General features: G+C 44.5%; 1 protein-coding gene across 2 annotated transcripts in view; it reads left to right on the forward strand.

Annotated features, from left to right (window-relative positions):
* CPSF3 (cleavage and polyadenylation specific factor 3) overlaps positions 1–10,756 on the forward strand; it is a 43,699-nt gene extending 32,943 nt beyond the window's left edge. For both annotated transcript variants that reach the window (XM_027621946.2, XM_027621947.2), the window contains 4 exons: positions 285–372; positions 5,242–5,311; positions 8,138–8,234; positions 10,562–10,756. In XM_027621946.2, coding sequence (XP_027477747.1) covers positions 285–372; positions 5,242–5,311; positions 8,138–8,234; positions 10,562–10,723 — 417 coding nt within the window. In that variant the 3' untranslated portion in view covers positions 10,724–10,756. The remainder of the gene's footprint in view (positions 1–284; positions 373–5,241; positions 5,312–8,137; positions 8,235–10,561) is intronic.
* The last annotated feature ends 1,267 nt before the right edge of the window (positions 10,757–12,023 follow it).

Below are 12,023 nucleotides of genomic sequence, written 5' to 3' on the forward strand. Positions count from 1 at the left end.
TCCCAGTACCTGAGTTACTGCTGTGTTACCTCATGCAAGTGACCTCTGTAAAATGAAGGTGTTCTGAGGATCAAGTGTGGGGATGCCCATAAAGCCCTTGCCACAGAGGAAGCACTCAGTACATCTTAGAGAAGTCCAGCATTATTAATTTCAGGTTAGTTTCAGTCAGTGAAAATGCACGACACAAAGTCCCATATGTACACTCCGTGCATTAGCAGGTAGAGCTCACAGCTTTTGTGGTCGGCCCTATTCACACCTTTCTAATTCTGCCTTTTGCTTCACAGTGGCTGGCAAACCCTTCCAATGATATGTATGCAGATACAGTAACAACCGTGATCCTGGAAGTCCAGTCCAACCCGAAAATAAGGAAAGGTACAGAATGATTGCATTTTTATCAATTCTTTCACTTCTCCCATGGTCTGTGAACTAAAAAGCAGAAGACAGAATTCTAGAATCTGAAATCTGCTTGTTCCACTCCTGTAACCTTCAAGATAAATATGTGCATAACACTGCATGTTACTCATATTTTACTTTTTGTCCTGGGTCTTTATTTGTGCTGTTGCCAAAAATCTGGTTGCCCTGAACACTAAGATAAAATTCCTTAGTCAAGTCCTCTCAAAAACAATTTAATCAGAAATTCCAAAATATTGCTGAATCGAGCCAACAGTCTAATAAGAAAATCGGTGGCCCTATTGGTGCTCAGTAAAACCTGTAGAACAGAATGGAATCCCTCCTTAGGGCAATTTTGCAGTCACTTTGGGTTTTCTTTTCTAAGTAGCCATTTTCAGTCAAAGAAGACACTAGTGAAGGCATCTGTGTTATTTCTTTACAGTTGTATCTATTTTATACATAACTCAGTGTAACGCTTCATTGGAATGGAAGGTAGCCCATGAAGAATTTGGGGAAGCCTCCCAACCTTTATCCTTTTCATGGTACCAGGTTGTGCTCTGAGAAAATGATTCTCTTCCTTGAAATTACAAAAAATAAACAAGTAGGTAGTCTTTGATTGCAGGAGGAAAAACGTTTTGCTGGATACTTCATAATCCATTGTCTTGTACCTGACCGCATCTGTATAATGAAACGAATAAATACTTAGACGAGTCTAACTTACTCATCTGAGGTACTGGTAAGCGTTTGAATTTGTTTTGAGGAATAGTAAAAAATGGTAAAAATGTTTATCTGGATGCCGCTGATGACTTGTGTTTGTTGAATTAGCTGGTGGGGAGTGGACACCGCTGTGTGCGGGTAGCATAGTGGAGGGCACTGTCCACGTCCAGGAGCCACAGACGCCTGGCAGAGCCTGGGTTCTCCCGGGATGCTCACTTAGTGTCACAGTCTGCCCCCGGGCATAGAAGTACACGCGTGACAGAACAGCTCGAAAGGCGGTTGTCAGATTTTTCTTATTTTCCTATTTTACATTTTTCTTAGGTGATAAAAATACAAAGGACAAAGCGCAAGGTGGAGGTGTGTGGGAAGGAGGACCTTCCTTGTGCTGACGTCACCACCGATGATTGGTGGCGCGGTGAGGGGCAGTGACACGAAGGGCAGAGAACAAGAAGGAAGGGCTCAAACCCAGAGCCTTGAGTGGGCACACCCTTCAGGATCGATGCCCACTTCCTTGAGAACACAGCAGGCCTTCCCTTTGTATCTTAGGTTCGTTCGGTTCAGATCAGACACTCGGAATTGAATTGCTTTAACCTCCCGGACTCCTTTCTGTTCACTGCATTTTGATAACCCTTTGTATAAAATGAAGTCTGTCTTGTGATATATAATCACCTGATGTCAGTATTTTTGTCAGGTATTTGTGTACTTTTCTGAAGCATGAGACACCTATGCAAAAATGGTGTGCTTCTAGGCTGGTTAGGATGCTGGGGAGTCTTCAGGGCTGTGTCACGTCTCAGCCACCCTGAGCCCGTTTCCACGCTGTGTGGTGGGGCAGGGGCCCCAGGGCGTGTTGGGCCTAGGCCTGTCAACTTTGGTGTCCAGATGCCAGCTGCACCCGTGACAAAGCTGCCGCTTAGTGACTGTGCTAGAAAACGAAGACAGATAATCACCAAATATGCCTTATCTGTGTCAAACAGGAAGCAGCACGTGAGCGACCATAGATGGGTCTGACTTTATATTGCGCATTTCTCTTAGTACTCTGGTCCAAAGTGAAAGTGTGCCTTTACTCTGATCTGTACTAGTCAACAGTGGCTATTATATTATTAGTGATCCATTTTTAGTAATAATAACAACAATGTAAACATTGTTTCTTAAGGTTAGCATCTGGGCACTCCCCAGGGATTCATTGCAGACAAGCTAGAAGAGGGTTTTTTCTATGAGTTAACTGTGCTGAATTAGCTGGCGGCCCTGGATTCCCTAGTGCGTCCCTGCTTTGTGCTGTATTCAGAAAAGGAGATTCTGTTCTTCTGGAGCAATGAGGTGCTTGCAAAGCTAACATTCATTTGACAAGTATTTATCGAGAACCTTCTGTTGGGCAGCTATTATTCTAGGTGCTCAGGGCACAGCAGCGAACACAGCAAATGGTTACCCTCTGGGAGCTGGTGGTCTAGTGAGCGCCGGGGCAGCTGCATAGCGTTTGGAGCAGGGGCAGAAGTGTAGGGCTTTATGGACCATTTTAAGGACTTTGGACTTGTAGTCTGAGTGAAGCGTGTTAATGTAAGGTTTTTAAAAGGGTTGCGCTGGTGCTCATTGAGAGACTGGGAGGGCAAGTAAAGAGAGCAGGTGTTTCAGTTGAGAGCTGTGGCCATGCAGGTGGGGGTGTGGCAGAAAGTGCTTGGGTTCTGGAGATAGGCCGAAGGTCAAGCCCGTAGTCTTTCCTGCTGGATTAGATACAGAGGGTGAGAGAAGGCAGACGAGACGAATTTTAAAGAGAGAAGACAGTGCCCCAAGGAGTGTATGTGCTACAGTAGCCTGGAAAGCTGCCACCCATGGGGCAAGGTGACAGCGTTTTTAATAAGCAGGACTTGCTCCTTCAGAAGATGAAAAATATCACGAGAACTGACACACTCCCTCTTTTCTTTGGCTGCACGTGGGGAAGTAGAGGACATTCATCCTGTACATTTATCGTACTAACGAACTGACTTTCTCCTAGCCAAACTTGGTATTTGAACTTCTTAGAGCAGAGTCAACAACCAGGGCCCACAAGCCAAGTTCAGCCCTCCACCTGTTTTTGTGAAGTTCTTTTGGAACACGGCGATGCCCATTTGTCTACATACCATCTGCTACTGCTCCCCGAGCGACCATTAGCAGTCGGCTAGTTACAGCAGAGACCACGTGGCTCACCAAGCCTCAAATACGATCAGGCCATTTACAGAAGTTTGCCAGGTCTATTCTAGAGGCACCTTCTGTGAACAGGCTGATTCTTCTTAGCTGGCATTCCGCTCCGTTTCCATTTCTCAGCCTGCTGAGACTTGGGTACAGATTCTGGAAATACAACTTGTGTTTTTATCTGTGTGTGTGTGTGTTTAGCCCCACCTTCAATTTCTGTATCCCCCTGCTCTCATCAAGGACACACAGCCAAGCTTAAGCATTTTCAAAATATATTCTTTTATGTTCTTCTATTCCATTACGTCCTTCCATTTGGCACTGCACCTGTTTTCAGCACATCTGTGTCCTGACACGCACACCTACTAGGGGCAGGTGTACATATAGATAACTGTGATTTCACATTGTACACATATAATCTTAGGTATCTGAGGAGTTTGTCATAAATATTAGTGATAAATAGGCAAATATGCATACATGTGCACTCAGAGTTTGGAAAGTTTCTTTTAATAGTTTCATAGCTTAGTTATTTTTTAATGTATTTTATGGGATTTTACATGTCAGTTAAATGCTTGTTTAATACTTAATAGAATTAATGATTATAATTAAAGTATAAAGTTTTATTATATAGCTTTCTTGGCTGGCATCTGGTTCATTGTATATTCAGTTAAAACTCAAAACTATTTATTTCATCATAAGGAAAAAACCTTTTGCGACTGTTGTGATGGATGGTTAACTGCACTTCTTGCGATTATTTCGCTATGTATACAAATACCAGTGAGACCTGCATTTTTTAAAAAAAAGGAAAAAGCCTCATGAATTAAAAGCAATCAGAATAACTGTAGTCTGACTTATAGAATAATTTAGGAGAAATGGCAGCCTGGCTCTTTTCCACAGAGTAGGTTCATTTCACTACGATCAACTCGAAAACACTTACATCACTCCACAAAGAAACGTCATATTCTTTAGCAATCAGCCCCCAATCAAGATAGCCACTAATCTGCTTGCTTTTTTTTTCTCCTACTTTCTCTCTCTATGGATTTAGCTCTTCTGGACACTTCATAAAAATGGAATCATAATACACGGTTTTTTGTGACTGGCTTCTTTCACTTAGCATAGTGCTTTCAAGTTTCATCCATGTTGCAGCATGAATCAGGACTTCATTCCTTTTCATGGCGAAATAATCTTCCATTGTATACCACATTTTGTCTCTCCGTTCATTAGTTGATAGACATTTGGGTTGTTTCTACCATTTGGCCGTCATGGATAATGTTGCTCTCAGCATCGATGTACAAGTTTTGTGTAGACATGTGTTTTCACTTCTCTTGGGTCTATACCTGGGAGTAGAGTTGCTGGGTCATATGCTAACTGAATGTTTCACTTTTCAAGGAACTGCCAGACAGTTCTGCATGGTTCTGCTGCTGTTGATGGGCTGGGGGGCACTTAACTGATGTCCCAGGGCACACTTGAAACACCAGATGATCTTCCTGAACTGTCAGATTACCGTGTTTTGGGGAGGGAAAGCTAAGTGATCTAACTGGCACATGGTTTTAAATATTAATTCTATTAAAATCAGTATAAGTACATTATATATAGTAGAATGCAAAAGTTATATAATGTTTTAGGTAAAATGAAAGCTCCAGAGATCTCTGAGCCAGGATGTGCCCCAGGAGTCCTAGAGTTACAAGGTCACTTCCGCGCATACATGAAATGTGGAAAAGTTTGAGGAACATTACAAATAAAATGTAAAGTAATCTTAAATGTCATTTTGTGATTCTGCATTTAACAAGAACAAAAGATAAAGGGATGAAAATAGCAGTTTGCCTCAGCAGGTAGATGGTTTGTTTGTCGCTTGAAGGATTCCATAATTGATCCCCTTAAATCTTACCAGTAACTGTGTTCTGATATTGACTCGGGAACTATTCTAAATAAGAATTTGGAAATTGATCTCTGTTGCTTTTTTTTCCCCAGGTGCAGTACAAAAGGTTTCTAAAAAATTAGAAATGCACGTTTATAGCAAGAGGCTGGAGATCATGCTCCAGTAAGTATTGTCCCCATTATTGCCCCATAAGGGGTGGTGAGGCCGAGGGCAGGGAGGGGGAGGCCGGGATTTAGTTCTGGCTCACTGATGGCTGTGAAGCTCAGACAGGTCTCTTAAGTGCTCTGGATGTCTGATGTCTGTGTTTGTTTCCGTAAAGGGGTGTGAACCTCATCCTTCCAGCTAACACTCTAGCTAGTTCCAAATACCTGTGACCTTGGTTAAGCCATTTCTGGCATGGTCGACTAAGATTCGTACATCTTTACTAAGGTCAAGTACTAAACTCTTCACCTGGTGTTAATGTGCCTTTAAGAATTACTGTGTATGTTCTCCTTAAATGTGAGTTCTGCGTTAAGAATGGTTTTCTTCTGGACTCTTCTCAGATAGTAAGTCTGTAAACTAAGAAGTACCTTTAAACTCAGTATTTTTCTAAACACCAGATATTAGGTCTTTCCCTTTTTCTCAAATACTCTTTAAGACTGATTTGGGGGTGCTCCTGGCTAGCTCAGTCATTGGATCATGTGACTCTTGATCGTGAGGTCATGAGTTTAAGCCTCACAGTGGGTGTGGAGCCTACTTAAAATAAACATTTTTTTAAATACTGATTTGGGGATTTTTTTTCCAGGTAAAATAATCACTTGCATCATAGCGGATAACCACCATTTAAGCTATGTATTATGCCAAGAAAAGGAAAATTAAAAGATTTGAATTTAGTTTTATAATTTCCACATCTAGCACAGTGCCTTGAACATAGTATCTCTCAAATTCTTGTTGAGTGACTGCTTCTACTTTTTTCTCCCACTTTTATTAACTGCCTCTGTATTTAAATTGAAAGTTCATTGACTAGACGTCTTAACAAAAGAAGGTCCTCTGCATATTGGAGGTTTTATGTTAACACATCTGTTCCTTCCTTCCCCCCAAATTCCTCACTGATAATCTTTTAAGGCAGCCAATTAATAGCTTTTAAAAAACGGATAGGCTTTCAGAGGTGACCTTGCTAGAAGAAGCTACCACACGTCTTCAGAAAAATGTTCTTGATGTTGCCATTTTGATATTAAAAAGCATCCCTGTCATACAGACTGGAAAGCAGCTCACAGGCAGGAACAGGGACAGGCAGTGCCATTCAAAAGGCAGCAGCTTCTGTGTTTGTGTCCCCACCCCCGCGCTCAGAGCAGTCACCCCCCCGTCCTCGACTCCGTCTGCAAAGGGCTGTACCCTGCAGTTTCGGAAAGCCCGACCTGCCAGCCTGAGTGTCCTAATCATTCGAGAACCTGGACGCCCGGGACAGTTGGTGAGACTGTGCAACTTAACACACAGCCACCCGCGCTTTTATCTTTGTCGTCGAGAGGTTAGACGCCCGTGCCCGCAGCCCCTCCCAGGAGTCCAGGTTAAAAGGCGCTTCCGCAGAAGGCAGGTGTCCTGGGCCTGCGGGGCCTGCGGGGCACGTGACTGGAACAGTTGTGCCGTCGGGCAGCGCTGGTGCTGGAAGCTTCGCGGAGAGCACACCGGTGTTGCCGTGGACGGGCTAAGCCTCCCCAGGCAGCGCAGTCGGTGGCGCCGGAGGGAAGCTCGCTGGGCTGCGGGCCATCCTGACAGCCTGCCGCCCTCCCGCCTTCTCCCCGCGGGCTGGCGTGGCCGGCCGCCGCCCCGTCCCTCTTCCTCGCGCCTCCACATGCACGTGAACTGTGAGGAACAGGAACCAAAGAGCCGGAGCTTACATTCGCCTCATGAACGTGACATACTGGAGTGTTTAAACTTCCAATCGATCATAATCTACAAACTCCAGTTGTTTAAATCCTTAGGATTGTATAGTAGGAGTTTATTGGTTTCTGTAAACAAACCAATAATTGATTACATGAACATGAAATATTTCTTCCCTACCTTTTGAATATATTTCTGTAGTTAAAATACAGCATTTTTCCTTAGTAACAAGGGTACCCAGCCAAGTTTATTCAAACGTATTTATTACGATTAACTTCCTAAAAGAGCAGGCGGCTGGCCGGCCCTCCCCTCGGCCCCGCGGGCTCCGTGTGGGCAGTGCCGGCCCGTCTGGCGTGTCAGACCGCGGGCTGCCCTTCCCGGCCTGGGTCCAGCCTGCTGCTTGGACGGCGGTGGCAGGCGCCTGGGTAACTGATGCGGACAAGAGGTGGAAATTAATGATTAAACCCTAGCTCCTTGGCGACAGACGCAGTGTCTCAGTGACTTCCGTCCCGAAGAAGTTGGCACATAGCAGATGCTCAGTGAAGAGTTTAACTCAAAGGAGGTGTTTGAAATTGATTCAGAGGAGCAGACAGCAGCGGGCTTGAGTCTGTTCAGTGGAGATGCCTGCATTTCAGTCCCAGCCCCACTGCCTTCCAGCCGTGGGGGCTGCAGGCAAATCCCTTCCCTGGGTCTTGTTTTCCTCCTGTGTAAAAGAGGCTTCTTACTAAAATTATAAGTTAAAATCGTGTATAAAATGCATAGCACAGTACCAGCTGAAGAAAACATGCCTTTTTTTTTCTTTTTTTTTTTTTTAAGTAAGCTCTTGGCCCGACGTGGGGCTCGAACTCACGACCCTGAGATCAAGAGTCACATGCTCTACCAAGTGAGCCACCCAGGTGCCCCTGAAGAAAGCCGTCTTACTAAATGATTGCTGTGTACTTTAACCATTTTATAAAATTAGTAAAACATGTGAACTTAAATTAAGTACATCTCAGGAATAGATAGAAGTATTCTACTTCAGAACTAAGGGTTATCTTCAATATTATTTTTCCCCCGGTATATAAAAATGTACTTGACTTACTTGTTAATGCATCTTGTGCTCATAATTGCATCTTTGTTTATCTTAAGGGACATATTTGGAGAAGACTGTGTAAGTGTAAAAGATGGTTCTATTCTAAGTGTCACAGTGGACGGGAAAACTGCTAATATAAACTTGGAGACACGGGTATGTAGCTGCTCCTTCCCACATTTCAGGACATTTGGGAGAGAAAGTCAAAACAGAAGTTATCTCCGGTCTCACACCCGACAGCTCACTTCCACATTTTGGCATTTCCTTCCAGTTTTTTTTCCTACATTTGCTTTTTACAGGCTTTATGTTATTATATATAAAGTTACACATTCCTGCTTTTTTCCTTTTTTTTTTAAGCTTATTTATTTTTTTAGTAATCTCTACACCTAGCGTGGGCGCAGACTCACAACCCCCAGATCAAGAGCCGTGTGCCCTTCTGACCGAGCCAGCTGGGGCCCCGTTCTCGCTTCTTCCCCCACCCGGTCCTAAGTGTTCTTTCGAAGATTTTATGTATTTATTCGACAGAGAGAGACCCAGTGAGAGAGGGGACGCGAGCAGGGGGAGGGGCAGAGGGAGGAGCAGGCCTCCCGCCGAACAGGGAGCCCGATGCGGGGCTCGATCCCGGGACCCTGGGACCATGGTCCGAGCCGAAGGCCGATGCCCAACGACCCAGCCCCCAGGCGCCCCTAAGTGTTCTTGCGCTTCGCTGCACAGCACTCGGGTCTCGTGTGGATTATTCCCCATCATTTACTTTCCCGCGAGAGGACTGAGTCCATTTCTCTTGTTTGGCATCCAGTTGATTCCAGATTTTTTCAGAGAAACTGTTCTCTGGTTTTACCAGCAAGATCCAAGTGGCTTTTCCAAAAAATGGGATTCAAGATCGTGGGGCCTGCTCTGGTCTAACACTACACATCCTGCATAATTATTTCATAAGCATAAGTGAATAAGTATATCTTACAGTCTTGTTTTTGAAGATTAGAACAGTTCTGCTAAAGAAACAACATAGGTTTTAAATTTATGTTCTTTGACTATATAGATGCTTTGAGGAGACACTAGTTTATTTTACCCCACTAGGAAAATAAGCGAAGGGGATGCCTGGGTGGCTCAGTCGGTTAAGCCACTGCCTTCGGCTCAGGTCATGATCCTGGAGTCCCGGGATCGAGTCCTGCATCGGGCTCCCTGCTCGGCGGGGAGTCTGCTGCTCCCTCTGACCCTCCCCCCATCTCATGTGCTCTCTCTCTCTCATTCTCATTCTCTCAAATTAATAAATAAATCTTTAAAAAAAAAAAAGAAAAGCTAAGAATATAACCAAGTGGTTCACTAGAGAAGAAGTCTGGACAGCCAGCAAGCACATGAAGCAAACGTTCAGCTCCGATCCACTAGTAATTAGAGGAAATACAGATTGAGAGTACAAAACCTCACTGTTTGCCTAACACTTGGGCACAGACGGACAAGAGTGCTGGACCCGGCACCGGGGAAAACCAGGCCACAGTTTATCATCAGGGTCAGTTTGGGGCCGGGAAGGGGTTATAAATGGGCCGGCACGTTCTTTCCGCAGCGGAGTTGGTGAAATGCCTAGAAAGGCTCAGAAAATTAAATACCTTTGAACACAATTCCACTTACTGGATTTAATCAAAGAAAATAATTGGACAAGTTAATGATAAAATAATTCGAGCAGATAGATACAAGGATTTCCCTTCTAGCATTGATTGTAACAGCAGAACTGTGAGAGACCAAAATATGCGCGAGTAGGAAACTAAAGAAAATCAAAGTAGGTTGTGTGCATGATGTACACCTGGACACGGACGTCTGTGCAGGCAGGTGGCGATGGGGATCACTAATGGGCACAGCTGCCCCCCCCCCCCGCATGAGTGAGGGCCAAGAAAAGTTAACAAGATCGCAAGTATGACAAATTACCCCATTTGGTTTTAAAGAAATACTTATGTGTAGCTCAAAGTCTGGAAGGTTATATACTGAAATGTTCACAGGAGTTATCATTAGGTTATAGAATTAAGGGTGTTACTTTTCTCTTTCCTTACTAAGTTGTAATATGGGCAATATTTATCATGATAAAATTTTAAAACCGCATATAGTGTTTTGTAGCTGAGAAATTACTAGAAGATTATTAGTCTAAATCAGATTTAATACAAATTTTGAACTTGCTAAGTAATTGATATTACAAAGACTGAGTTCCTGGTAGTGTCACTTACTGGGTTAGAATATGGACTTGGAAGTAAATCTAGTTCACTAGATTTTCCATTTATTCCTTTTTCCAAAATTAACCTCTAATTAGACCCAGTGATTGTGCGGTCGGGCTCCGCGGGTCAGGCCCACGCCTGCGGGCCTGAGGGCCACAGCTCAGGACCCCAGACGCCAGGCTTCGGTGACCCCCGCCCCCCCCCCGGAAATGGGGATCAGTCTGTCTTCCCTACGACACTTGTAGACGCTTAGGGTGAAAGGCCTGTTTGTGCTTTCACTTTCAGACTGTAGAATGCGAAGAAGGGAGCGAGGAAGACGAATCCCTGCGGGAAATGGTGGAGCTGGCCGCACAGAGGCTGTATGAGGCCCTCACCCCCGTTCACTGGCAACCGGCCGCCTCTGGATGCGTTAAATCTTCTTCGGAACGCTTGACTCCACTTCTGTGACTTAAAATAAAATACCTTAGTTTCTCGGGAGTAGCCTAGTGACTTGTGACGTCAAATGGCGCCTTGATTCCAACAGCTTGGGTGCTGCTAAATTACCAGCTGATCTGTCCATTATTCCAAAACTACTGAACAAACTGCCTAAGCTGCCAATGAAACCTTTCAGATCTGCGCATAGCAACTGAATCAGTGTCTTCGTGGCCTTTTTAAGGAAAGAAAATACATGATGGTTTGTATTTTCATGTCCATATTCTGAAGGGAATTAATAGAGATTATCACCTCAAGTGCCTTTTCTGTTCCCTCCTGATACTCTTGGCAAATTCCTTTATTGTACATTTGTAAAATTACGACTTTCGGGATTCAGTGATATTTTCTTTCAATTCCGAGATACTCAATTCACATTCAATTCAGAGATATTCAGACTATAATACTTATGCCTCAAGTTCCAGGGGATTCAGGTGTGAGTTGTTGAATTGCTCTGTGTGTAAATCAATCATTAGGCCAGTTTCCTGAACCGCGTGTAATTCAGACTTGCAAATAACTGCCAGAGGAGTGTAGGGGTGCAGCGTGCCGAGGGAGATGAGCTGGGGTGTTCCTTGGGGTCCGCTTCCACGCACGGGGGGCAAGCACGAGCAGAAACTCGCTCTCACCTTCATGCCCAACTCGAGAGTCGCTGACACTCACCGTCGAGCTAAAGGCGTCCGCCAACCACGGCCCCTAGACTCCACCGACCCTTAGTCCTCTCCTTGCCTCACCTCTTGGTGACGCACAGCCACTGAGCGCTCCTTCCCTGTGTTGTGACAAGCTTGAGTGCACAAATCTGAGGTTTTACTTGCAATATTTCTGTAAGACACCCTACCCCACTTTTGTCTCTGGCCCAAACCAAAGGTCTAAGGGTCACCTTTGGTGTCATGTAAGATTTTATGATAGATTTTTTTTTAAAGATTTATTTTATTTTAGAGCAGGAGGGGCAGAGGGAGAGAATCCCAAGCAGACTCCTGCCAAGCACGGAGCCCAACGTGGGGCTCGATCTCACGACCTGAGCTGAAATCAAGAGTCGGGCACTCAACCAACAGAGCCACCCAGGCACCCCTGTTTTGAGAGATTTTATAAACATTTTTAAGTCACAAAAAATACATACCTGTAATACCTTAATAAGACAATATATATAGTAAAAACGGACTGTGCCTTTTCCCCTAGTCCCTCTCCCTTAGGTAACCAATTGGAGTTAAGGATTCCAAATTGCTCCTGAGTCGGCCCTTGTCTTCTCTCCACGGTGGCTCTGAGCCCCAGTCACCCTGTC

This window comes from Zalophus californianus, chromosome 8 (genome assembly GCF_009762305.2).
Source record: "Zalophus californianus isolate mZalCal1 chromosome 8, mZalCal1.pri.v2, whole genome shotgun sequence".
NCBI lineage: Eukaryota > Metazoa > Chordata > Mammalia > Carnivora > Otariidae > Zalophus > Zalophus californianus.